Here is a 25,281-nt window from a genome sequence, read left to right as displayed (position 1 = left end):
AGGGGGTTCTGCAGGGCCCACCACTTCTTTCCTGAAGCTAGGGAAGCCCATGCCTGTCCTGGATCCCCCTCCCTCCGGCTGCCTGTCCTTTTTCCAGGAATCTTCTGAAACTTCTTGATGGCGGGCGTCTTTCCCAGTCTCCTTGGTGGTGTCGATTTATAAATGCACATATTTAATGTACTATCGTTAGCGTGGAGTGTCTGGAGAGAGGGGTGGTGCCTCACCCACCTGCTGTCTTCTTGCGGGAAATTCTGTAAAAGATATTTTTAAACCTCTTTGTAGAACCGCATTCAGAGTTCTTTGTGGTTTCCTGGCTGGGTGTTCAGGATCCACTGATTTGAGGCACTGAGAGAGATTCAGCCAGTCACTGTGATGAAGTGCCGTGGTGGGGGATGGGCCCCTTCTCCTGGCCAGGCTGCTAGGTGGAGATGTGGACCCTGTGGTTAGAGCAGCAGGTAGATAGCCTGTTGCGCCCACCTCTGTGAGGAGTGGGCCCCAGCTGGCACATGTCAGAAAGATGAGGTTGGGGGTTGTAGCCAGTGTTGGCAGGGCTTTGCCGACACCTGGCATCCCTCGTGCAGCCGTGCCGGCTCAGGTCTGTTTGAGAAGGTCTCCTATGCTCCGATTCCCACAAAGGTCAGCTGGAATTTTCCACGTGAGGGCCCTGTTTTTGCTTTTTAGACAGGATCACATGTGTCTCGCAAGCCGGCTCTGAATTTGCTGTGTAACCGAGGCTGTCCTTGAACTCCCGATCCTCCTTCCGCTCCCTTCTGAGTACTGGGATTACAGGAGCACTGCTTTATGTGGTGCTGGGGATAGCACCCAGGGCCTTCGGAAGGCAAGCATTCCTTTTTCTCACAGGCCTCCGGGGCAGCCTAGGTTGCTGCAAACCTCATAGCCAGCAGGAAGCTAAGGTACCTTGAGTTCTCACGCCAGCCTCTTTCCTTCTGTCTACGTGATGTTTGAGAAGATTCAGGATCACAGGAAGGGACCCAGCCTTGACTTTGCCTGACACTGCAGTCATCTTCCAGGATCCTACATACTGTGTGTCTGAAGCTGGGCATCTTGGAGCTGTGGTCTCAGCCTTGGACTGGATGGGTTCTGTCTGGGGCTATTAGAAGGCACTGGTGAGGAGGCAGCCAGTCCATCTAAGTTCCACACCCACCAATGATGCCCTCGGGGGAATCCGGGAGTCTCCAACCTGGTAGAAGACTCCATCATATTGATGGCACAGGAAGGGATCTGGGTCGGGGATGTCCCAAGAGCCGAGAGAAGTCATGAGGGTTGTGGGGAAGAGGATGAGAAGGAACCCCAGCTATTCCTGAGGCTGAGGCTGGAGGATTATGGGTTCAAGACCAACATGGGTAACTTAGTGAGACCCTGTTTCAAAGTAAAAGCAAGCACAGGGCTAGAGACATGGCTCAGTGGTTGATCACCTCTAGAATCCCCCAGTGAAAGGCTCAGTGGTGGAGAGCTTACTTAGCATGTGTCAAATCCTGGGTTCCACGGCTAGCATTGCAAAAATGATCAAACAAAGCAAAACAACAGCAACAACAAAAGACAGCTCAGGAACTCTTCATTTCTAGAAATTTCCATTTAGTATTTCCAGACTGCAGTTGATAGAGGTTGGGAGGTGACACCGTGGGTTGTGGGATGACTGACCACAGCCCTCTCTATGAAGACTGAAAGACATCCTACCATCTTGTCCTACCAGGAAGACTCCTGACTGAGCTGGAGGTGAATGGTGGGCGGCATTCAAGGTGCTAGGAGCTCCTCACAGAGAGAGAGAACTGTGAGGAGTCAGGAAGGGGAGAGGAGGGGGCATGAGTGGGTGGAATGGGTGGCCAGCCTCCTCTGGCCTCTACTTCTCCCTGAAGAATTGGGGCTCAGTTGAGCATCTCCCACAACTGGGACCCCTCTCTGGAGGTTCAGGGGAGGTGACCACTATTGAGATTAGTGTGAAGTTGGCATACACGAAGGACAGACTACAGCCCGAGCAGGAACCGGCTTCCTGGACATCATGAGCTACCTGGGGGTAGGGGAGAGGATGCAGCTCTCTTAACACCTGCTCTGTGCTTTTCTTAAGTAAGTGCTGTGTCTCAAAGACAGCCTTAGGGCTGTGGAGGCCAGGCCTCTTGAGGATGGGCATCACAGGGTTGTGCTCCCCAAAGAGGTCTGGGGAGTGTCCTTCTTGCCACTCTGGCTCTGGTGTCCACAGCACAATTTGTAGGTGTGCTACTCTAGTCTCTCCCTCCATCTTCTTGTGGCCTCTCCCTGGGACTCGATATCTTTTTACTTGGGTTTTACAAACACATTCTCATCAGATTTGGGGATCTGTTCAGATCATCTATGATCTTGTTTTATCCCATTCTGAGATACATTTTTGTGGAGAAATGTATTTCCTGGTGAGGTTTGAGGTGGACATGAATTTGGAGAGGGAACACTATTTGTCTTGTGATAGTAGGTCACTGTAGTTTAAGGAACGGTGGAACACAGACCTCCAGATGGGAGGTGGGGCCATATGGAGTTCTAGGCATGCCAGAATTCCAGATCAGCAAGGGCAAAGGCCCTGGGGGCAGATCAACCACCAGAGGGAGCAGTGAATGGTCATATGGTGGGAGCAGAGTGAGGCACCACAGATAGGTCCTGTCCTGTTTGATGACCAGGGTTCAGGGTGAATAGAGCCCCCTCCCCCATAGGGTGTTAAATACTCAGGGGTGGCCTCAGAATATGAGAGATTGGCATCAAGCACCAGGATCAGGCTCATTAACAAATTTTCTCAATATAGGAATGAAGAGAAGAGGGTCTGAGGTGAGCATTATGGCTAGCAGAGTTGCCCATTTGGGAGCAAGGGAATGTGGAGATGCCCAGGGCCTGGCAGGAGAGGGGCCATGTTTGGAGGGATGGTGGAGAGAGGGCTAACCATGTAATGGTTATAGGTCCTGAAGTGATGGTTTTCACACCATCAGCAGTAAAAGAGGGGACATCAATGGCATCTGGGGGAGGAAGGTCATCCAGGGATGATGATGATGATGAGGAGGAGGAGGTAGAGGAGGAAGAGGAGGAGCTTGTGGAGTGAGTTGTGAGTCACTTGCTTCATCTTGAAGACTCTGGGGACCCTGTCTCCATGTACAGGACTTTCATGCTAGGCTTTGCTCTGACTGCTGCTCTCTGGTATGGTCTTTTCTTTCCTCACTGGGGGATTCTAGACAAGAACTCTGCCATGAGCCACACCCCAGCCCCTCACTGGGGGATTTTAGGCAGGTGCTCTACCACTGAGCCACACCCCAGCCCCTCACTGGGGGATTCTAGGCAGGGGCTCTACCACGGAGCCACACCCCAGCCCCTCACTGGGGGATTCTAGGCAGGGGCTCTACCATTGAACTACATCCTCAGATCCCTTCTGACTTTTTGAGACAAGGATCTCACTTTCAGTTCAGGCTGGACTTGAATTTTCTGATCCTCCTGCCTCAGCCTCCTGAGTATAGGTGGGATGACAGTTCTTAGCCCCAACACTCGGATGACAGCCAATTTTTTTTTTCACCTTCCCTTTCTTCCCTCACAGGAGGAAAACAGGCAGATCTTGGCTCGGCAGAAGTCAAACTCACAGTATGATTCCTATGATGATGAGCTCTCCCCAACACCTCCAAACCCTGTGGTAAAGGCACGCCGCCGGCGGGGTGGTGTGAGCGCCGAGGTTTACACTGAAGAAGACGCCGTCTCCTACGTGAGGAAGGTAAAGAACCCTGCCAAATTTCCACACACAGCCAGGCTACCTCTGTCAGCCCGGAGGATCTACATTTCCAGTCTGCCTGGAGCATGGGGCCCGATGGGATGGGAGTCTTGTTTCTGTGTGGGATTGCTGTCGCCATGGCCAACTATGAACCAACTAGTGTTTGATGTAGCTTTTGTGGGGGTGGGGTGGGGCGCGGTCAGCAGCTCCCTATAGTTTTAGGACTTTAACAGTCTTGGGGAGAATAGGGGTTCTCCCGGATCAGACAGGCTGTAGTTCTGTCCTGCTGCATGTCTTCTTGTCTCTCTTCAGGGCACTATGAGGCCTGGACTCTGTCTACCCTTAAACCTCACCAACCCAAACATCCCCCACAGGCCTGGTCTGCAAATCCCTCCACCAGGGTGCTTCAGGGGTCCCGGACAGGCATTTGGCAGACACAGGTCAGCCTGTTGCACCATTTTAGTCATTTTTAGGTGCATAACTGGGTGGTGGCCATTCATCATCCTTATCAGCATACATAATGCTTCTTCTCGTCTTGAAAAACAGAAGCACTGCAGACTCTAAAGAGCCACTGCACTCTGCCTTCATCCCAGGATTTAATACTGTATGAGTAGATGATGAAAACTAATGTTGGCATCATGGTAAAATCCATCAGGAAGCTGCCAGGTATAGTGATGCATGCCTGTGATCCAGGCCAGCCTGAGCTTCATAGCAAGATCAAAACAAAGAAACTCCTCAGAGCGCGTCCCCTCTGTGATCCTCTTCCCCGCTCCTAGAGCTACAGTTTGACTGTGTGCAGAGCTTCACATAGTCCCATCGTCAGGGCCTGTATGCAGAGAGTGGCATGTGGCACACAGTTCCAGGGCCAGCAAAAGCAGAGGACTGTGAGACATATCACAGATCAGGAGACCAAGGTGGTGGAATACTGAATGTCCCTGGCAAGGCCCCGGGACAGGAGAAGATCATCTAAGAAAGCGAAAGGAATCAGGCTAAAACATGGAGGCAACTTATTCATCATGAATCTAGTAGGACTCCCAAAGCTCAATGGGTGAGGGTCATGGCACAGTATAGTGTTTGCCTAGAGTGCTACAGTGAGGGACTGCTGGGGAGGGTGTGGCTCAGTGGTGGAGCCCCTGCCTAGAATCCCTAGGGGTCTGAGTGTGGCTCAGTGGTAGAGAACCTGCCTAGATGCTCTACCACAGAGCTATACCCCAGCCCCTCACTGGGGGATTCTAGGCAGGAGCTCTACCACTGAGTCACACCCCAGCCCCTCACTGGGGATTCTAGGCAGGTGCTCTACCACTGAGCCACACCCCAGTCCCTCACTGTGGGAATCCAGACAGGTGCTCTACCACTGAGACACACTCCAGCCCCTCACTGGGGGATTCTAGGCAGGAGCTCTACCACTGAGTCACACCCCAGCCCCTCACTGGGGATTCTAGGCAGGTGCTCTACAACTGAGCCACACCCCAGTCCCTCACTGTGGGAATCCAGAAAGGTGCTCTACCACTGAGCCACACTCCAGCCCCTCACTGGGGGATTCTAGGCAGGTGCTCTACCATTGAGCCACCCCCAGTCCCTCACTGGGGGATTCTAGGCAGGAGCTCTACCACTGAGCCATACCCCAGCCCCTCACTGGGGGTCTCTAGTCAGGTGCTCTACCACTGAGCCACACCCCAGCCCCTCACTGGGGGACTCTAGTCAGGTGCTCTACCACTGAGTCACACCCCAGCCCCTCACTGGGGATTCTAGGCAGGTGCTCTACCACTGAGTCACACCCCAGCCCCTCACTGGGGATTCTAGGCAGGTGCTCTACCACTGAGTCACACCCCAGCCCCTCACTGGGGATTCTAGGCAGGTGCTCTACCACTGAGTCACACCCCAGCCCCTCACTGGGGATTCTAGGCAAGTGCTTTACCATTGAGCCACACCCGAGCCCCTCACTGGGGGATTCTAGGAAAGCACTATATCATCACACTCCCACCCTTTTAATATTTAAACAGCTGCTTATATCTTTCTACAAATTCAGTGAGATTAAAAAATTAGCAAAAGGTACTGTCTTCTGGCACCTTCTAGGGTGGCTCTGAAGTTCTAAAGAGCCACAGGCCCCAATCAATTCCAAACTCTAGAGATTAGAGACAGTGCCCAAGCCTCTTACTGGGCTACTCCAGTTTTCTTGCTTTCTATTTATATAAAAGTTTTCTAAAGGTGGGCTGGCAAGATGGCTCAGCAGGTGAACATGCTTGCTACCAAACCTAATGACTTGAATTTGATGCTTAGACTCCACATGGTGGAAAGAGAGAACTGCCTCTGGCAGGTTGGTCTCTGACCTCCATATGAACACTATGGCAGACAAACCCTACCCAGTATATAAATAAATGTAATTAAAAATTTTTAAAGAAAAATATATGTGACACTCCCTAGTGTTCTTTTAGCACGGCCTGATACTAGTCTCATGAGGATGGCAGGATCGCGGCTCCAGGATGGAATGTTGCCTTAGTTTCCAGCAGAAGCTTGGAATGCTAGCTCCCTCCCCAGGGCTAACAGGTCTGCTCCATGGCTTCTCCACAGGTCATTCCCAAGGACTATAAGACCATGACTGCACTGGCTAAGGCCATTTCCAAGAATGTGCTCTTCTCACACCTGGATGACAACGAGAGGAGGTAGGCATGCCTGGGTTTACACACCACCCCTCCTGGCTGAATCCTGCTGGGAGTTATGGGGATGCTGGCTTTGGGAGAAGCAGGCTTTTGTTTCCTGTGGGCTCACAAGGAAGGGGCAACTTCTACAATACAGTGCTATGTGCCCATCTGGACCAGTACAAAAGCTGTGTCCCTGGTCCTGGGGGAGGGTGAGCCGTCTCTTGATTATGGGGTCGGGATTCACAGCTTCCACATGCTTAAGCTTGTAGTAAGACACTGGAATGCTGTCTTTTGCTCTGATCATGTGGCTGAATGTTCCAGCATCTTCCCTGTGTCAGTGCTGGCCCTATCTTCTCTAAAACAATCAGAACAGCAGAGTGGGATGGAAATTGTTATTTCATGGAGAGAAACCTGGGAGCCAGGAAGGGGCCCAGTGTTGTGTTTGGGAAGTTCATTGTATAAATGATTAGAAAAACCAGAAAGTTTTATCCGGTGTGGTGGTGTATGCCTGTAATCGCAACACTCAGGAGGCTGAGGGAGGAGGATTGCTGTGAGTTCAAGGCCATCCTTGATCCCAACCTGTGATCCCAACCCTTGGAGGGTGGAGGCAGGAGGATCAGGAGTTCATAGCTAGTTTGAAGCCAGTCTAGATGACATGAGACCCACTTCAAAATATAGGTATTTTTTTTTGTCCACATCAACCAATGTAGGAGGCCAGTATGACTCCTCTGTTAGCATTTGAATGTGAAATGCGCCCTACAAACTTGTGTCCCAACTTTATTTATTTATCTATTGTTTGTTTATTTAGTGTGTGTGTGTGTGTGTGTGTGTGTGTGTGTGTGTGTGTGTGTGTGTGTGTAAGAGTACAGCTTTCAGGAACTGGTTCTCTCCTTCCACTGTGTGAGTCCTGGCGATGGAACTCAGGCCACCAAGCTTGACAGCAAGCACCTCTACTGCTGAGCCATCTTGCCAGCTCTCACGTGCTTGGGCTCTTGACCCTCAGCTGGTGTTGGTATTGTAGAAGTTTGTAGAAGCTAGGAGACCCGAGGCCTGGTTGTCAGAGGTGGGTCTTTGAGCGTTATAGCTTCACCTCACTTTGGGTGCATGTTCTCTGCGTTCTGCTCTGCCAACATGTGAGCACGTTTACTGTGAGCTCCCTCCACGGTGCACAGAGCCCCCCAGGCCATTCTGTCTTCCTTGCCACAGGGGGCTGACTCCTTTGACCATGTGCAAAATGAAAGGCTTCTCCCTTAAGTTCCGTCTCTCAGGGATTTGACAGCAGTGACTAGAAAAGTAACCCGTAAGGTTCAACTCTGGTTTGGTAGGGAATGAGGCCCCCCAATGGTACACATGAGCCAATTCCTGGGAGGAGGAATGCTCCTCCGTATGGCACAGAAGGACATCAGATGTGATTAACTTGATGTTGAGTGAATTCCTTCCCTGGGAGACATAGATGCCATTTGCCCGCTCCTTTTAAGGTTCTAGGGAGAAAGTTCAGTTCCCCCAAAGCTCCCCTGGGGATTCAGTGAGCTCACTGGACTAACAGAGCATGGGCGATGGAGGCCCTCGGCTCACCTTCCCCGGCCTATGTATCCTGGCACCCCTGACTTCCAGGCCTCTTGAAATGAGGGCAAACTGCATACAGAGGCCGGAAGGAATGGCTGGAGCCTCGATGGGGTCCACTGACCCTCACTACCTCCTCTTTCTCAAAGGGGAATGTGGTGGTGTTTTTGCTCCTTTTGGGGGGGGCAGCTCCCAAATAAATGCATACATGAAGGCTTATTCTTATTTATGAATGCCTGGCCTTAGCTTGGCTTAGTTTATATTTCTAGCCAGCTTTTCTTAACTTAAATTATCCCATCTACTTTTTGCCTCTGGGCTTTTCCTGTTCTCTTCCTTCTGTAAATCTTACTCTTACTCCGTGGCTTGCTGTGTAGCTGAGTGGCTGGCCAATGGAGTCTTCCTCTTTCTCGTTCCTCCAGCTCTCCTCCCAAACAAAAGTAACATACCTTAAAATAATCTTCTCCATCATCAGTTCACCGGCAAGATCATGACTGACACTTGCATGCAGGCACAGATAACGTGATAAAAATGGCGGCTGTTTGGTTCTGAGGACTGCTTTCTCCCACACTTGAGGACATGGATGGGCATGATCTTGGATTTTCTAGGGCACTCTGAGTGGCATATGTGCCCTTGTGGGGGGAGGGGGAGGGAAGATCGGAACTTGTGTGGAGGCTACCTGCCACAGAAGTGGAGATGGAGTGTCATGGTGACCAGAAAGGAATGCCTAGCGTCACAGGACGCTGAGGAGCGGGAAGGGCCTCTCCTAGAGCTCTTGGAGGGATGCAGTTTGGACCTTGGTTCTACTTCTTGATTCTGAGTTTTTGGAAGTGTTGAGAAAAACAGTTCTCACTTTGGGTGCCAGTTCATGATAATTGGCCATGGCGGCCATGGGATTCCCTTGTCCAGCTGCTAGCTGTGTTTTCTTGGGGAAACAGCTCTGGTCGCCAGGGGGAAACAGTTGAATGAAATATTCTCTCTCTCTCTCTCTCTCTCTCTCTCTCTCTCTCTCTCTCTCTCTCTCTCTCTCTCTCTCTCTCTCTCTCTGTGTGTGTGTGTGTGCGTGCACATGAGCTCCAGAGGTTAACCTTGGGGTCATTCCTCACCATCCAGCTTATGTTTTGAAACCCAGTGTCTTCTGAACCTGGAACCTGATTTAGGTAGGCTGGCCAGTCAGTGAGTCCTGGGGATCCACCTGTCTCCGCCTCCAAAGCGCCAGGATTACAAGCACACCTTGTCATATAAATACAGGTTTTCTCTGTCCCATGCCATCCTGCGGCCACTTCCCAAATTATCACATAGAGGCTTATATTAATTATAAATGCTTGGCCGATGGCTCCGGCTTATTACTAACTAGCTCTTACATTTAACCCATTTCTGTTAATCTATGCATTGCTGCGTGGCCCTTGGTGTATAGGTCCTTTGGCATCTTGCTCCTTGGGCGGTTGGTTTGTGTGTCTCTGCTCTCTGCCCTTCGTCTCCCTGTATCTCTGTTTGGCTTTCCCGCCCAGCCTGATTCTGCCTGGCTATAGGTCAAATCCGCTTTTATTATCAACCAATGAGAGCAATATACATTCGTAGCCTACAGAAGGGTCCGCCCCCAGCACTGTCACTGCTGGCTTCTTACTTTGGAGCCAGGGATTGAGCTCAGACTTCATGCTTGTGAGGCAAGCATGGTACTGACTGAGCTGCCTCCCCAGCATTGTGCCTGTTCTAACTTGGGCTTATGCATCCGTTTCCACTGTCATTCGGGATTTGACTTGGAATGAGGGGTGGCATTCACACGGTGAAAACCTCAACAGGTGCAGAGAGAGGGGTTCAAAGCGAAAGGCAGCTGTCTGGGGACTGCCCTGGGACCCCTTGCTTGACCCTGGGTGGATCTTCATGGGCACCCCTGTGGCCCCCTTCTGCTCCTTAGATAGGAACTCACTTGTCCCATGGTGGTGTCACTCCAACAGGCTGTCTCTCCCCCACCCCTTTTCTTTCCTTTCAGTGTATGTACAGGGACATCAACTTGTGTGTGTGGAGGTATGTGTGTGCACATGCCCATGTGGGTACGTGCATGTAGCAGTCAGAGGTCAATTTAGGATGCCATCCTCAGGCACTATATACCTTGATTTTCCGAAGCAGAGTCTCTCACTGGCCTAGAACTCACCAAGTAGTCCAAGCTGGACAGCCAGTGAGCCTCAGGGTCCATTCTTGGACTTAGATGTCCATACTAAGGACTTGGATTACAAGTGTGTAATTTAAATTATTATTATTATTTTTTTTAGAATTTCATACATGAGTACACTATATTTATATCCCTTCTTCTCTTCCCTCCAACTCCCTCTCCCCAACTCCCTCTGGGATTCCTTCTGTATTTATTTCACACACACACACACACACACACACACACACACACACACGCACACACACACCCTCTGCGGAGTCCATTTAGTGTTACTCATATGTACAAGTGTTTAGGGCTGTCCACTTGGGATTGGATGGCCTATCGGGGGCTCCTCCTGGGAGAAGACTGATGTCCCCTCTCTCAGCAGCCATCTACTGTGATTCTTCATCTAGGAGTGGAGCCTTGTGGACTTACAATTATCCCTGTTTGAACCCCGGTGTTTGTATGGGTTCTGGGGTTTGAACTCAGGTTCTTGTCAAGCGCTTTATCCACTGACCAATCTCTCCCCTGCCCCTCTCTGCCTTTTTGAGACGAGGTCTCATTATGCAGCTCAGGTAAGCCTTGAACTTGTTATCCTCCTGCCTCGGCTTCCTGACAGCTGGGATGGTAGGTAGGGATCCCACACCGGGCCCGATTCACTCCTTTGTGGACATGCTATGGGGTCACAGCTGATTTCGGCAGGGCTGGCCCTCCCAGGGCTGCTCCCTGTCGTACAACTGTAGGCAGTGAGTCCCGCTCTGTCTGGTCATTTATGGCAGAGGCAGGTCACTGATAACACTCTAGAATTGTGGGATCTCCAGCCAAGGGGCCGAGAAGCCGAGGAAGCAGATGGCTGGGTTAATGAGACCTCTTTGCAGAGCTAGCCGTGGAGGGGCGGGGGGGTTCACATGGCATGTGCGTCTGCTGTTTTCCACAGAGGAAAACTCTCTTTTCATGGGTACACAGTAGACTCTGGTTCCTGGCCCTGGTGCTGGCTCCAGGAAGTGGTCCTGAGGGAACAGGCAGGGAGGCTTCTACTCCAGATCTCTCACATGATGCTGCTCTGTGCAGCTTCCAGAACTGCCTTCCCCTGTGTTCTTGAAGCCAGGTTTAGCGGCTCTGTCTGGCTCATTGTGGTTTGGCAAGGGCAGAGTTCCAAGCCTGCAGGCATTGGGCCCTGACCTCGGGGCCCCTCTCTCCCCACATGAGTGGAATAAAGTGAACAATGCCTTGTAGGGGTGATCACACATCCTTTCCCGATGGCCTCTCCCTCCAGATTCAGGCTCAAGACAAACTTATTGTCCAGGAGTTTTTCTAAGCTGTATCAGAGACACTCAAGTTTGGAAAGGGGCAAGATGCCGTCCAGTTAAATCCTTTCATTTAGAAGAGGGTGATGGGACTGAGGAGATGGCTCGGTTGGTAAAGTGCTTCTGAGTTCAGTCCCTAGAACCCACAGAAAAAAGGGGGGCACGATGGCACATGCTTGTAACCCCAGCGGAGGCGGGAGGCAGACACAGATGGGACTTTGGGACTGCTGGCCAGCCTGGTCTAATTGGTTGGTTGCAAGCCAGACAGAAAAACAAAATGGACAGAAGCTGAGGAACAAGAGCGGAAGTCACTGAGGGCCTCCACATGCATGCACACACTCATGTACCCATGTGTATGCACCTGTACACACACACACACACACACACACACACACACGCTGATGCTCAGTTGGTAAGTTCTAGGACAGTTGTGTTCCCAGTGGGCTCCTATGGAAGGCTCTCTGGGCTTTTGCACAGGGTGTGAACTGTGGCTTCAGTTTCCTTTCTTGCCCTTTGCCGAAGGCAACGCAACACTTCTGAAGCAGAGCCAGCGGTCCAGCGTGTGGTTGCCCCGGTGATGACTGGTCATATCACCCTTTTCTTCCCCCAGCTGCATGGGGATGAGGAGACTGAGCAGCTTGGGTATATGCAGCCGAGCGAGCTGGCGCCTGCTGCTGGGAGCATCCTCAGAACACTCTGTATATGGAGGCCCTATATCCCGAGGTGACGACTTCCACATGCAGGGAACGGACTCTGCCCTAGTGGGTGTTGGGGGCTTGAGAGAGGCCCCAATAATAGTGCTGGCCTAGAGCGCCTTTGCACACTCCGCATGCACATGCACACATACATGCGCACACAATCCCTTAGATACAGCTTCAGGTGAGAGAGTTGTGCACTTTGTGACTGTGACTGTGACCCACCACCACCATTTCCACCATTACCATCACCACCACCACCACCACCATCCCCACCATTACCATCCCCACCATCCCCATCACTACCATCCCCACCCCCACCCCCACCCCCACCATTACCATCACTATCATCACCACCGTCACCACAAATATGACCACCATCTTTACCTTTTAAAAATTCTTTTAAAATTTTAGCTAAGTGTGCATTTGTGGGTGTGTGCACATGAAGGTCAGTATCACTATCGTCATCATTGTGATACTGCCGTCCCTCTTCTCACGGTCCTTTGCCTGGGTGGCCAGGTGGCAACCATCTGTGGGCTTCTCCCTAGATTTTTCTCTTTGTCCCTCCGAGCTGGCTCTGCTGCCAATGCACCTGCAGCCAGTCCCCACTGTGACTCAGCACTCAGGAGAGTGCTGATGTCATCCTGAGACCGCCTCAGGAAGTCATTCACTGCATCCGGGGCCTCAGTTACCTAGTAGGCTGCTGTGGTCCTTGAGACTCCCATACTCAGAAGAAGGTCTCCAGAGGCCATTATATACTGAAGAGCTCTCCAGGGACCCAGGCTAGGGAAGACCCTTGGCCTTTGCTCCAGGCTCAGCAGCAAGTGTCCAAGTTGAGGCTTCAGCCAGGATGTCATGTCCCCAAACACCAGCCCCTTCGTGACCCCTCTGTGCAGAGTCAAGATGTTCCTGGCAAATACCCCAGGGTGGCAGCAAGTGTCTGCAAGTGTCTGCTGAGTGTCTCCATCAGAAGCCAGGCAGACCCTCATCCCTCCCAGTGAAATGGGACAGTTACTGCTTGGCTAGAGTCCCAGCATCCTCAGAGCACAGCTCCCATGGTACTTCAGAAGCCTTGGGATGCTCTGGGAGGGAGGTGGAGGCCCTGGGGCTCCATCCTGTCTCTTCCCAGGTGTTTGATAGCGCGCCCCAAGAGGGAGCATGACTGAGCCCTAAGGGCCAAGCAGTGCGGTAATTAGGAAGCATTGCGTGTTTGCAGCATGTGTTGGGCCCTCGGCTGGGGGCCTCATTACCTGAGCCAACAGAAGGGCGTCCAGGTGCTTCACCCAGTAGCTCTGTTCTCTGCTGCTCTAATTAAAACTCCGGCCTCTGGCCCGAGTGTGGCTCCCACAGCTGTCTCCTGTTATCTGTGTGGTCTCGCTTCCTCCACCCGCCTATCTCTGCAGCTTGTTTTTGCAGAAATTGGCTCTGGGCCTCAGGTGATGGGAAAAACACACTGTCTGCCGAGTCATATGCAGCCAAGGAAGCTGGCTCCCGCTGCTGGGAGCTTTCTCGACCCCCTTCCTCCTCTCCAGCCTGGCAAGGGCTTCGAGGCTCTGTGCTTCCTTTTCAGGCAGTGTTGAAAAACAAAATTAGCATTTTTGTAAAAATACGAGGCCTCATTTGAAGAGACGCTTACTGGCCTGCAGAAACAGATTCAGTTTTCTTCTTCATAACGCCAGGTTCGCTCTGGGCTGAGGTTAGCGAATCTTGGGCTGTTTTCAGGGACTTGGATTGGAACTTAGAATCTGAAATTGGAAGCTTGCCTTTAATGATACTGGCTCCATGTTCTATCCTTTTCTTTCTTTCTTTCTTTTCTTTCTTTCTTTCTTTCTTTCTTTCTTTCTTTCTTTCTTTCTTTTCTTTCTTTCTTTCTTTCTTCCTTCCTTCCTTCCTTCCTTCCTTCCTCCTTCCTTCCTTCCTCCCTCCTCCCTCCCTCCCTCCCTCCCTCCCTCTCTCTCTCTCTCTCATCCCTCCTCCCTTCCTCCCTTTCTCTCTCCCTCTTTCTCTTTCTTTTCTTTTCTTTTCTTTCTTTCTTTCTTTTCTTTCTTTCTTTCTTTCTTTTCTTTCTTTCTTTCTTTCTTCCTTCCTTCCTTCCTTCCTTCCTCCTTCCTTCCTTCCTTCCTTCCTTCCTTCCTTCCTTCCTTCCTCTCTCTCTCTCTCTCTCTCCTCTCTCTCTCTCTCTCCCTCCCTCCCTTCCTCCCTTTCTCTCTCCCTCTTTCTCTTTCTTTTTCTTTCTTTCTTTCTTTCTTTCTTTCTTTCTTTCTTTCTTTCTTTCTTTCTTTCTTTCTTTCTTTCTTTCTTTCTTTCTTTCTTTCTTCCTTCCTTCCTTCCTTCCTTCCTTCCTTCCTTCCTTCCTTCCTTCCTTCCTTCTTCTTTCTTTCTTTCTTTCTTTCTTTCTTTCTTTCTTTCTTTCTTTCTTTCTTTCTTTCTTGTTTTGAGGCACTGGGGATTGAACCTACATGTTAGGTGAGTACTCTACTGCTGAGCCACACCCAAGCCCCTCACTAGGAGATTCTAGGCAGGTGCTCTACCACTGAGCCACACCCCCCAGCCCCTCATTGGGGAATTTAGGTAGGTGCTCTACCACTGAGCCACACCCAACCCCTCATTGGGGAATTGAGGTAGGTGCTCTACCACTGAGCCACACCCAGCCCCTCACTGGGGGATTCTAGGCAGGGGCTCCACCACTGAGCCACACCCCAGCCCCTCACTGGGGGATTCTATGCTAGAATAGAACAGACTTCTGTTAAGATATATCTTTATCCCTCTTTAATTTTCTTATTTAAAACAAAGTCTTGCCAAGTTTCCTGGGTAGACCTTTGCTCTTTAGTCTAGGCAGACCTCAAACTTTCCATCCTGCTGCCTCAAACTGCCAAGTAGTTGGGATGACAGGCCTGGACCTCATGGCCCTTTAATGGGTGCTCATTATTTTGAAGAGCCTCCCAATATCTTCCTTGAGGCTGGAATGCTAATAGTGCCGTTTAGCACAGAGCTTAAGCAGGCTACCCGTGGTTGACTGCATGAACAGCAATAGCCTTTTGAAGAGAATAGTAGTTTTCCTTATGTCTAGAATTTCCTAGCAAGTAGGCAGTTTTATGGTGGTGGGAGATGGAGTGCTCCTCAACTACAAGGTAGTTCCATGTCCGTGGAGACCTTGTCTGGAAAGGACCCCAGAGCTACATTAACTCAAAGCATGGGAATGATGACAGTATGGTGCTCAGGTGCTCTTCCTGGCCATGGCCATCCACGCTTGCTGTGGATCTTGCCTGTGGCTTTGTCTGTGTGGCATTCATGATAGCTAGTCTTGACTGCCAAGATGAGAGGATCGGAAATCACTGGGTGGCAAACCTCTGAGCATGTCTGTGAGGGGGTTTCTGGCTTAGGTTAACTGAGGTGGGAAGTCCCACACTGAATCTGGGTAGGATCATTCCCTAGGCTGGGGTCCTGGACTGAATAAAAAGGAGAAAATGAGCTGAGCACCAGCATCCATCTCTGTTTCCTGACTGTGGGTTGTTGTGTGATCTTTCTGGGTAAATCCAAGCAAACATCTGCTCTCCCAAGATAGGCAACTGATGACAGAGCTAAGAAATGATTACATCAAAGTTCAACTTTGTGAACCAATGAGTTGACTGGGGTTATGTACAGGAATGTGGGTGAGGGGTTACTTACAGGGACAGGGATCACTCAAAGGCAACTGCATCATGGAAAGCCTGCTCCAGCAAGCGTGACAGCTCTTGAAAGCTGCAACTCTGGAGCTCTCTGAATAATTTGCAGGCAGCTGGACAGACAAGTCCGTCTTCTTTCTCCACAGCAAACTTTATTGCTTAAAGTGACTCCTTCCTCCAAGGCTTTCTGAACTTGTAAGTTTCAGGGAATTTTTGAGACTTATAAGTTGTGCTAAGTTCCTAAGCCTTAAAGAGCCCCATTCCAGGATGGCAAAGTTTTAGGAGGCTGTTACTACATAGCAGGATGCAATGTGACCCCTGCCTCACACTTCTGTGGACATCTTCTGTACCATGATAAAGTGAGTCAAAATAAACTCTTCCTTTCTTAAGTTGCCTTTACCCGGTGTTTTGTCACAACAACAAAAATGTTACTAATACAGTGCTTAATGTGTTTCAAATGTCTAGAATTCCACAGTATGTGTTTGCAGTGTGCCAAAAGCTCCTCTCTGAGCAACTCATCTTTAGGTGACTGAGTAGCCCCACAAGGGTGAGGGGAGGGGAGGGGAAAGGGAGAGGGGAGAGGAGAGGGGAGAGGGCTCTGTTTTCTCAGCACTTAGGTGGAGATATGGATGCTCATTGTTCTTGTGCTCAGGGGTAAGAGGTAGGCCTTTCTTTGGGAAGGACCTCTGCAAGATTCACAGGTAGCTCACTAGGTCCAAGAATCTCCTCTCTGCAGCTCAGCAGGACCAGGCACTGTAGTTGTAGGTTTTTGCAAGATGTCTCCAAGGTGGTGTGCTGGGCCACTGTGCCCTTTCTCAACCTCCTGGTGATCGGGTCCCAGAAGAGAGGCCGATTCCTTCCAGGTACCGCAGGTGTTCCCCGGTCTCCACCCTTTAGCCCCAATGTGTAAAAGTGGTCTATTTGCTTCCAGTGGTTTGTGAGGGATGCACCAGCTGGCTATGAATGAGGGAAACTATAGGAAAAGGCCAAGCCTGCCCTCCCCAAATGATACCCATCCTCACCTGCCCCCACTTCCTCTCTTGACTCCACCTTCTTTGCCCCCACGTCATTGACTTATTTGTTATGCTGATGGCAGGTGTCTCTGTGCAGTGGGTGCTGCAGGTACAAGAGACAGGTTTTCACTTTTTACTTTGTTTTACCTGTGGTACCGAGTATTCCCAGGTGGCGCTAACCAGGCCAGACCCTGCTTAGCTTCCAAGATGACTACACACACACACACACACACACACACACACACGCGTGTGTGTGTGTGTGTGTGTGTGTGTGTGTGTGTGTGTGTGTGGACAAGTGTGTCTGTGTGGGTACACATGCATGTGTAAACCAGAGGAACAACCTTGGGTGTCATACCTTAGGAGCCAATCACTTTAGTTGCTGCTACTTCTCCTCGTCCTTCTCCTCCCCCCCCCCTCAGAGGGGGGAGAGGAGCTGAAGCATTTCTGTGAAAACCAGGGGACATTTCATATAAAAATCTGAGGACAACTTGAGAGTCAGTTCTCTCCTTCCCGTGTATGTTCCAGGTTTTGAACTCAAGTCATTAGGCTTGGTGGCAAGTGCCTTTATCCCTTGAGCCATCCTGCTGGCCCCACTACCTTGTTTTTTTTGAGACAGGGTTTCTCATGGGGACCTGAGGCTTGCTGGTTTGGTTCGACTGGCTTGCCAGTGAGCCCCAGGGATCCTCCTGTTCCTGCCTCCCCAGTGCTAGAATCAGGCATGTGCCACCATGCCTGGCGTTTTACGTGGGTTCTGGGGATCCAGCTCAGGTCCTCACGCTTTCAAGATGAACACTTTGCCAGCTGAGCCAGCTCCCCAGCCCCGTGATCTAAAAACATCTGGGGGGTTGGGGTAGGGGAAATTTCAAAGGCACACAAAGGAGAAAGGCTTTGGCCCAAGCCGCCACCTCACAGTTTATGTTCACTGGTGTCCTTGTCACATTCCTACCTTTTGACCCTGGAAGCAGCCATCAGCCATCATCACTGTTGCAGATGTTTTAGTTTCAGATGATCAGTCCAGTTTCGGTCCTCCCGACCACACCACATTCCACACGCATCGTGGGTAGCACCGCGGTCACTCTCTGCTCAGCGATGCCAGCCGCGGAGACAGGCTTCTAAAATGTGATGCCCATTGGGTTTATGTTTGTTTATATCCAGAGCTGCTTAAAAGGCACCCTTGTTTTCAGCCCTTTGAATCTCCCAGGCTGCTCTGTGACAGAGCCCGTGAGGAAGGAGCAGTGTGAGAAATGAAGGATCCTCCAGAAGCCACATGGCGAGGTTCTTCTGTGTCGAAAGTGTCTCCCCGCAGCACCAACCTTTCTGCTCTTCCTCCTGCGGGTGACAGCTGGCTCATGCTGTCCTTCAGAAAAGGCAACAGTTGCTAAGAATGGGGCAAACAAAGAGAGGTTTGACTCCCAGGAACAGCTGGAGGGGACAGCTGGGGGACAGCTGCCGAAACTAAATGGTCAGGCCACCCAAAACAGAGCTCTCTAACCATTTGGGGTCACTGGGAACCACTACTCCTTTCTGCCTTCTTAGTTCCGGCCCAGTGACCTCTTATTTCTAAGCAGTAAGAAAGGCTTTCACGTATTTTACAACGTTTTCTGATTTATCTGGTGTTACACAGAGAGAAATCAGCATAAACCATCCATTTGTCTGACCATCCATATTCACCCATCAATCATCCACCCACCCATCACTTATCTCCATACATCATCTACCACTCATCATTGATCCAGCCATCATCATCCATCTAGTCATCACATACACTCACCCTTCATCCATCCACCTATCATATAATAGGTGGCTCTGTCTATCCATCCAAATTCCATCTGTCATCCATCCATTCATTTCTCCAGCCACCCAATCATTCATTCGTACATTCTATAAGTACTGATTGTAAATCTTCCATGTGTGTCGGGCAGTGACAGGGTCCATAGGTGTAGACATAGTAGAGGGGAACATGTGGATTGCTGCTCCCTCCCTTCTTTCCTCCCTCCCTCCCTCCCTCCCTCCCTCCCTCCCTCCCTCCCTCCCTCCCTCCCTCCCTCCCTTCCTTCCTTTATTCTTTCTTCCTGTTGTTTCAAGACAGGATCTTACTGCATAGCCCTGGTTGTCTCAGAACTTGCTATGTAGACCAGGCCTGCCTAGAACTTGTGATCCTCCCGAGTCCTGGGATTACCTTATATGCTATCATGCCTAGCTTGTTGCTCTTTTTTCCTGCAGCCTTGGTATGAGACAGTGGAGGTAGACATGGATGTGGAAGCATTTGTGAGGATGCAGTTGGATCTTGCCTGTCAAAGCCACACACACTGATTGCCTAGCAAACCCTCACACTGCAGGAAGGTCTGCATCCCCAGGAACTCCCTGAAAACCGCTAAGATAGGTGTGTGATTACCCCATACACAGAAAAGGGAAACTGAGGATGGAGGGACTTTCCCGAGAATACTCTAACATCCCGGGGATCTGTTCGGCAGCTCTAAAGCATGCACAGCAGTGGGGGATACACCATTGTGGTGGAGGCTGTACTCATGCAGTCCACAAGCATAGTGTGGGCATCTCCTTCGGACTAGATCTCCTTTAGGGGGCAAATGGCATGTCAGGAGCTACACAGGTAACAGTCTAGCTTTGTGGCGCTTCATTCCAATGGAAGAGATCCAGAGTAAGAGAGAGACACTGCTAACACATACGGTATGTGAGATGGTATGTTCCCCAGGTACTGGTGCAGTAATACTGGTGCAGAGGTGTGACGATAAAGAATGTGATTGCAGTGGTAACTGTGACGGCGAAGATGGTAGTGAAGATGGGGAAGGGGATGAAGAAGTTGGTGGTAGTGATGGTAGTGATAAAGGTGCTGGTGGTGGTGGTGGTAATGATGGTGGTGGTAGTGGCGGGGATGATGAGGATGGTGATGATGGTGGTGGTGATGGATAGTGATGATGAGGAAGGCGGTATGAAGATGGTGTCATTGGGGGGAGTGTTACATCATCGTGGCAATAATGGTCAGATAGTGATGGCTTCAGAGAGAGAAGAGCCCGGCACTGCCAAGAGCCAACCCTTGTTTTCCTCCGGACGACAGGACAGGCAGATGGGGCCATGCTCACTGGGGACAGAGTCAGAGGAAAGCTGGGTACTTCAAGGCCTTGCTCAGCTACTGAATGAAACCTGCCAGGTGGCAGGCTTGGCGTCGGTGGCCTCCAAGGAGCTGCACAACGAACGTGTGGGGCTCCTCCCTGTCTAGTCCTCTGCCACGGTGAGTCAAGATAGGCTGTACGGCTATGGCACACGGCTGGCAGTGCCTCGACGAGCGTGGGGCATGCTGAAGCTGACCCGTGTGGCGACCTGAAAGTGGAACGGGACTTTGTAGAGTGAAGAAGGGGACCATGGGGGGGGGGGGCGGGGAGGGAAGATAATGGGAGGAAGAAAGACAAAATGTCATATTTCCTTTCATATGTAGAACCCCGATTTAAATCTATATGCGATGAAGGCAGAAGGGGAACTAGTGGAGGGGAGGCAGCTTGTCGGAGAGGAGGGGCAGGAGAGAAGCGCGGGCGGGGTAAACATGAGCAAGGATGGTACATACACATCCACGGAAGCGTCAGAGCGAACCCATTGTTTTCTATGCTAACTCAGAAATCATTTTCAAACGACGCTACAACAACGATCAAAGGCGGCCCAGAAATCAATGTAAAGGTAGACCTTGCCATTTAGCACGGTTTCCAAACAGTTGACAATGTATGGATTTTAAGTTGATAATTATTTATCTGGGATGGAGACACGATGTTTGCTGCCAAGCCTGGTGGCTGGCGTTTGATTCCACCCTGTGGTGGAAGGAGAGAATTGACTTCCTGGGTTGTCCTCTGACCTCCATCCATGAACACACAGGCACACACACAAATAAATCACATGTATTATAAAAAAGCATTTTCAAGTGTGAATATATTCACAGTTTGTCAAATAGGTGCTAACATCTTAAAAACAATCTTAAAATGTTAATTCTAAGAGGACAGGAGGCAGCAGGGGCCTGGCAGATGCCAGGGCAGCCCTTCTCCAGTGGGTTGAATTGGGATGGTTTATAGGCTGGGTAATGGGTTTTGCCGGTAGGGTGGTGTTGACAGAGCCCCAGGCTTGGGTCCCAGCACCCTTCAGCAAGGAGGTGGAAGAGCAAGCTTTGGCCACACAAATCTGGGTGTTGCTGGACGTTGGAGAGAGGTGCCAGGCGGTCAGGTGTATGGCCTTGGATGCATGAGTGACTGACTGCGCTTCATCTGAGCTTTCTCCCACTGGCCCAGTTCTGTGTCTCTTTGGTCTGCTGTTCAAGTGCTGGAGACACAGAGGACCCACTGCCCATGCATTGCCCACCGGGCACATTGCCACCTCACTGCCTTGCCTGGCCTGTGCTAATGACCTCGGGGGTTAATCTTCTTCCCGTTCGGATCCAGATCTTAGTTCTAAGTTACTTTGCCTAGCATGGCTTGTTCTTAATTACCTGTATAGTAGTGACAGCAGCCAGGGTTTGGATCAAAATGTCTCTCAAAGCATTTTCTTGCCCTTGGAGCTTTAGTGGCCCGTGGTGAGCTCGCCGGGTCCCTACAACAGAAGACAGTTCCAAAGTGACACTTTCATGGAAATCAAGGTTTAACTGTGTGGAAATAACGGTGAGTTGGCAAAGCGGCTGGCTCCCTCAGGGGACACGGTCTTGCTTCTCTTTGTAGTAATTTTATAGCCGCCATTAACATTATAGTCCACAAGGAAGGCGACTCAGTGTTCTGTCTTGCATCTCTCACTACTGAACTTGTGGGATAAGAACCCTCATGTGTTTATTTCTCTGGCTTGGGGAGTTGCACCCCACTACTGCTCCCTATTGTGGGGTGTCCAGGAGATAAGACGTGAAGACGTGAATGTGCGGAGTCACGCTTGCTCACCTGCACGTCCACATCATTGTGTCATTGGCCTGTGAATGCTGGAAAGGCTTGTTCCAGCCTTCAGGTCATTGAAGTAGGTTCTGTCCCAGGTCAGCATAGAACAGTTCTGGCTTCAAAGAGACGAAGAGGGCTGGGGAGATGACTCAGATAAAGTGCCTGCTGTGTGTCCATGAAGACCTAGTTTGGATCCCATGCACCCATAAAGGCTAGGTGTATTGGTGTCTGTAACGATAACACAGTGTGTGTGTAGGGCTCGAGGGAGGCAGGGAAACCCACTGGCCAGCCTAGCTGGAGCTAGTGAGTTCCACGTTCTGTGAGAGACCTTATCACAAAAAATAAGGTGGAGAGCAATTGAGAAAGACACCTGACATTGACCTCTGCCCTGTACATGCATGTGCATTCCACGTATGCACATACCCATGCCAACACAGACACACACAGACACAGACACACACACACACACACACACACACACACACACACACACACACACACACACACGTCTACATGGAATAAGAGGTTTATTCTGAGCCAAATTTGAGTGACAAGTGGCCTCAGAACTCAGATGCAAGTTGCCCCGAGTGACATGTTCCAATGTAGAAATAGTTTCATTATACTTTATTTTTCCTTTTTTTTAAGCCTTTGGTTTTTTTAAGACAGGGTTTGCTCTGTGTAGCCCTGGCTGTCCTGGAACTCGCCCTGTAGCCCAGGCTGACCTTGAACTCACAGAGATCCGCCTGCCTCTGCCTCCCGAGTGCTGGGATTAAAGGTGTGTGCTGCCGCCACTGCCCAGCTTTGTTACATTTTTCTCAGTCATAAATCAAGGTGTTTTCCAATGCAATGTGGGGAGCATCAGACATGTGCAGGACAGAGGAGTGGTGACATCATCACAGGACCCAGATACTATCTGATGACATCTCTGCATGACAGGGGAGTGATGTCATCATGATCACAGGTCCCAGATGCTAGCTGGTAGAATCTGTGGTCTAAATTAATACATTCCAATGGGTTTCTTCAATAGTCACCAGGATGTAGGGTCAGATATAGAGGTGGGCAACACATTTTTGTGAAAAGGACTGAATAACAAAAGATAAACAGTTCTGGATCCAAAACCTCCCTACTCATCACAATCACAAATTTCTTCCTGATCAATGAGTCTGTTCGAGTTTCAAAAGGGTATGGCTTTTCCAGGGAACTGAAGTTCGCATCTGTGTCCTATAAGGTGTGTGCCAGTGAGCCACTATTGTGCATGGCTGGGGACCTCAGCGGGAAGGCAGTGTGCCCTATTCCCTGTCCTTTAATTGCATGGAACAGGGTGGGAAGTCGTAGCATAGGTTCTTCTTCCTTTTCTTTCTGTTTTTTTAAGATTTATTTTTATTTTGTGCAGATGTTTTGCCTGCATGTATATCTGTGCACCACATGTGTGCAGTACCACAGTGGGCCAGAAGAGGGCATCAGATTCCCTCTGGAACGGAAGTTACAGATGGTTGTGAGCTCTCATGTGGGTGCTGGACACGGAACCCAGGTCCTTTGCAAGAACAAGTGCTCTTAACCACTGGGCCATCTCTCTCCAGCACCCTACCATGTTTTGTTGTTGTTATTTGCTTGTTTGTTTTTGAGACAGTGTCTCACTCTGCCGCCCAGGCTGGCTGGAGCTCATTATGTAGCCTGCACTGACCCACAGAGTGCCAGGATTACAGATTCCCCAGTGCTGGGTTCAGTATTGTCTTTCTTTCTCTTTCTTTTTCCCCTCTCCTTCCCTTGCTCTATCCATCATTCTTTCTTCCTTTCTTTTAACCGGTAGAGGTGAAAAAACTGTCTCATTGTGTGTGTGTGTGTGTGTGTGTGTGTGTGTGTGTGTGTGACACTGTTGCAAACACCTGGAGATGAGGGGACAGTGTCCTTGAGTTGGCTCTCTTCTTCCACCATTGGGTTCTAGGAATGGAACTCAGGTGTCAGGCTTGGTAGCAGGCACGGCTGCTTTTCTAATGGGGAATTAGAGAATTCCGATGGCAGAGACTTAGGTCTAAGTTTCTCCCAAGCCTCTACATGGCTGAGTTCTCAAAGATAGGCAGGGACCTCAGTCCGGTTTAAATGTCTGCCCTTACCTGTGCCTCTGCCTGCACCCTCCATCCCCAGCTTCATTCTGTGGCTCTGTACTCCTCCTGGTGTCCAGAGCTCGGAGCTCAGGCTGAAGGCTTGATTGGTTTGTTGTCCCAGCTCCCTGCCAGTGACCTTGGGCAGGGCCTCTCTCGCTGTCGGGAAATGTAGGATGAGGTGTGGGAGGGAGGAGCTGCCTGTGAGAGGTCACACCAGTTTCTCACCCCCATTCCCAAATTAAGGGTGTGTGGAGAATCATGGGGCCTTTAGTCCTTATCTGTCCCAACTACCTTATTTTTAGAAACTGGGAGACCAGAGACCTGCCTCTAGTCACCTCCAAAGGCTCGCATCTCCTTGTCTTAAGACAGGACTCGCGTAGTTCCCCTGCAGTGCACTGGTCGGTGTCCTTGGGCTGAGGGCATCTGCCCATTCCAGTCTCCTGCAGACCCGCCTTCATAAAGTGTGGAAGGGTTTGGTGAAGCCCTAGGTCTGAGGGGAGGCTGGGCTTGGGCTCTGGGCTAGGTTCTGGCCAGTTGAACCCCTCCTCGGGAGTCCTGAGGACTCTCTCCTCCTGGGGCCCAGAGTACAGCTACACCCTCCTTCTGGGGTTGGATGCTCCACTGGCCAAGCCTGGAGCCATCTGGCAACAGGGTGATGGGTGGGCCTGGGGAGAGCTGCTTCTGGCTGTGCCAAGCCCTGAGGGGTCGTAGGGTATTTTGAAAGTTGTTGGTGAAGCCCCCCCACCCTGTTTTTTTTTTCAAAAGCGCCATAGCTACCTTCATATTTCCATGTGGCTTTTACGACAGACTTGTCAGTTCTGATTTAATGGTCTGCATCATGTTCCCCTCCAGTGCCACGGGGATGAAGAGGCAGGGGCCTGACCCAGGAGACATGTCCTGTAAGGCAGACAGACCCTGTGCAGAGAACTTGGCCTTTGCTGTCTGTCTCCTTCTCCGAGGGGATGACATCAGTCACAATGTGTGTACCATCCTCACTCAAGGGGCTCAGTAGACTCCTGGCTAGATTTGAATGACCTGAGATGTTTACAGACTTACGTAGATGCCTCAGAGACCAGAGTGGGAAGAAGCAATCCCATGGCTGAAAATCAGCAGAGCTGTTTATCTGGGCTTCGGGCTGACATTTCAATCCGAATGTGCTGAGCTGAGGAGCCACAGGGGTTTCTGGAGATATTTTAGGCTTTTCTTCACAGGTTCATTCCGAGGTGTTTATTAAGTGCGTGTGGGGTGCCCACACTGGCCATCCACACATGCGATGCTGGGGCTGATCTCCTGCCCAGGCTTCTTCAGGGACTGGATGGGATGTGAAACTGAGCTGAACAGGGACAGAGCATGGGGGGCTTGCAGGAAGCAAACTGTGGGGTCCCCTCAGCTCCCAGGTTCGGGGTTCACATTAACTTATGAGCTATGCCTTCAGAGGACTGAACCTTTCTGCTTTCCCAAATTCACTTGATTGTCTAGAAGATATACAAAAC

The 25,281-nt window shown here is 50.6% G+C and overlaps 1 protein-coding gene across 8 annotated transcripts in view; it reads left to right on the top strand.

The window, feature by feature from the left end:
• Positions 1-25,281, top strand: part of Prkar1b (protein kinase cAMP-dependent type I regulatory subunit beta) — a 139,111-nt gene that overhangs the window by 39,990 nt on the left and 73,840 nt on the right. For all 8 annotated transcript variants that reach the window (XM_042268222.2, XM_042268221.2, XM_076560624.1 and 5 more), the window contains 2 exons: positions 3,566-3,736; positions 6,305-6,396. In XM_042268222.2, coding sequence (XP_042124156.1) covers positions 3,566-3,736; positions 6,305-6,396 — 263 coding nt within the window. The remainder of the gene's footprint in view (positions 1-3,565; positions 3,737-6,304; positions 6,397-25,281) is intronic.

Source organism: Peromyscus maniculatus, chromosome 23 (genome assembly GCF_049852395.1).
Source record: "Peromyscus maniculatus bairdii isolate BWxNUB_F1_BW_parent chromosome 23, HU_Pman_BW_mat_3.1, whole genome shotgun sequence".
NCBI lineage: Eukaryota > Metazoa > Chordata > Mammalia > Rodentia > Cricetidae > Peromyscus > Peromyscus maniculatus.
The sequence above is the reverse complement of the archived record's forward strand: the minus strand, read 5'-3'. Positions and strand labels throughout refer to the sequence as shown.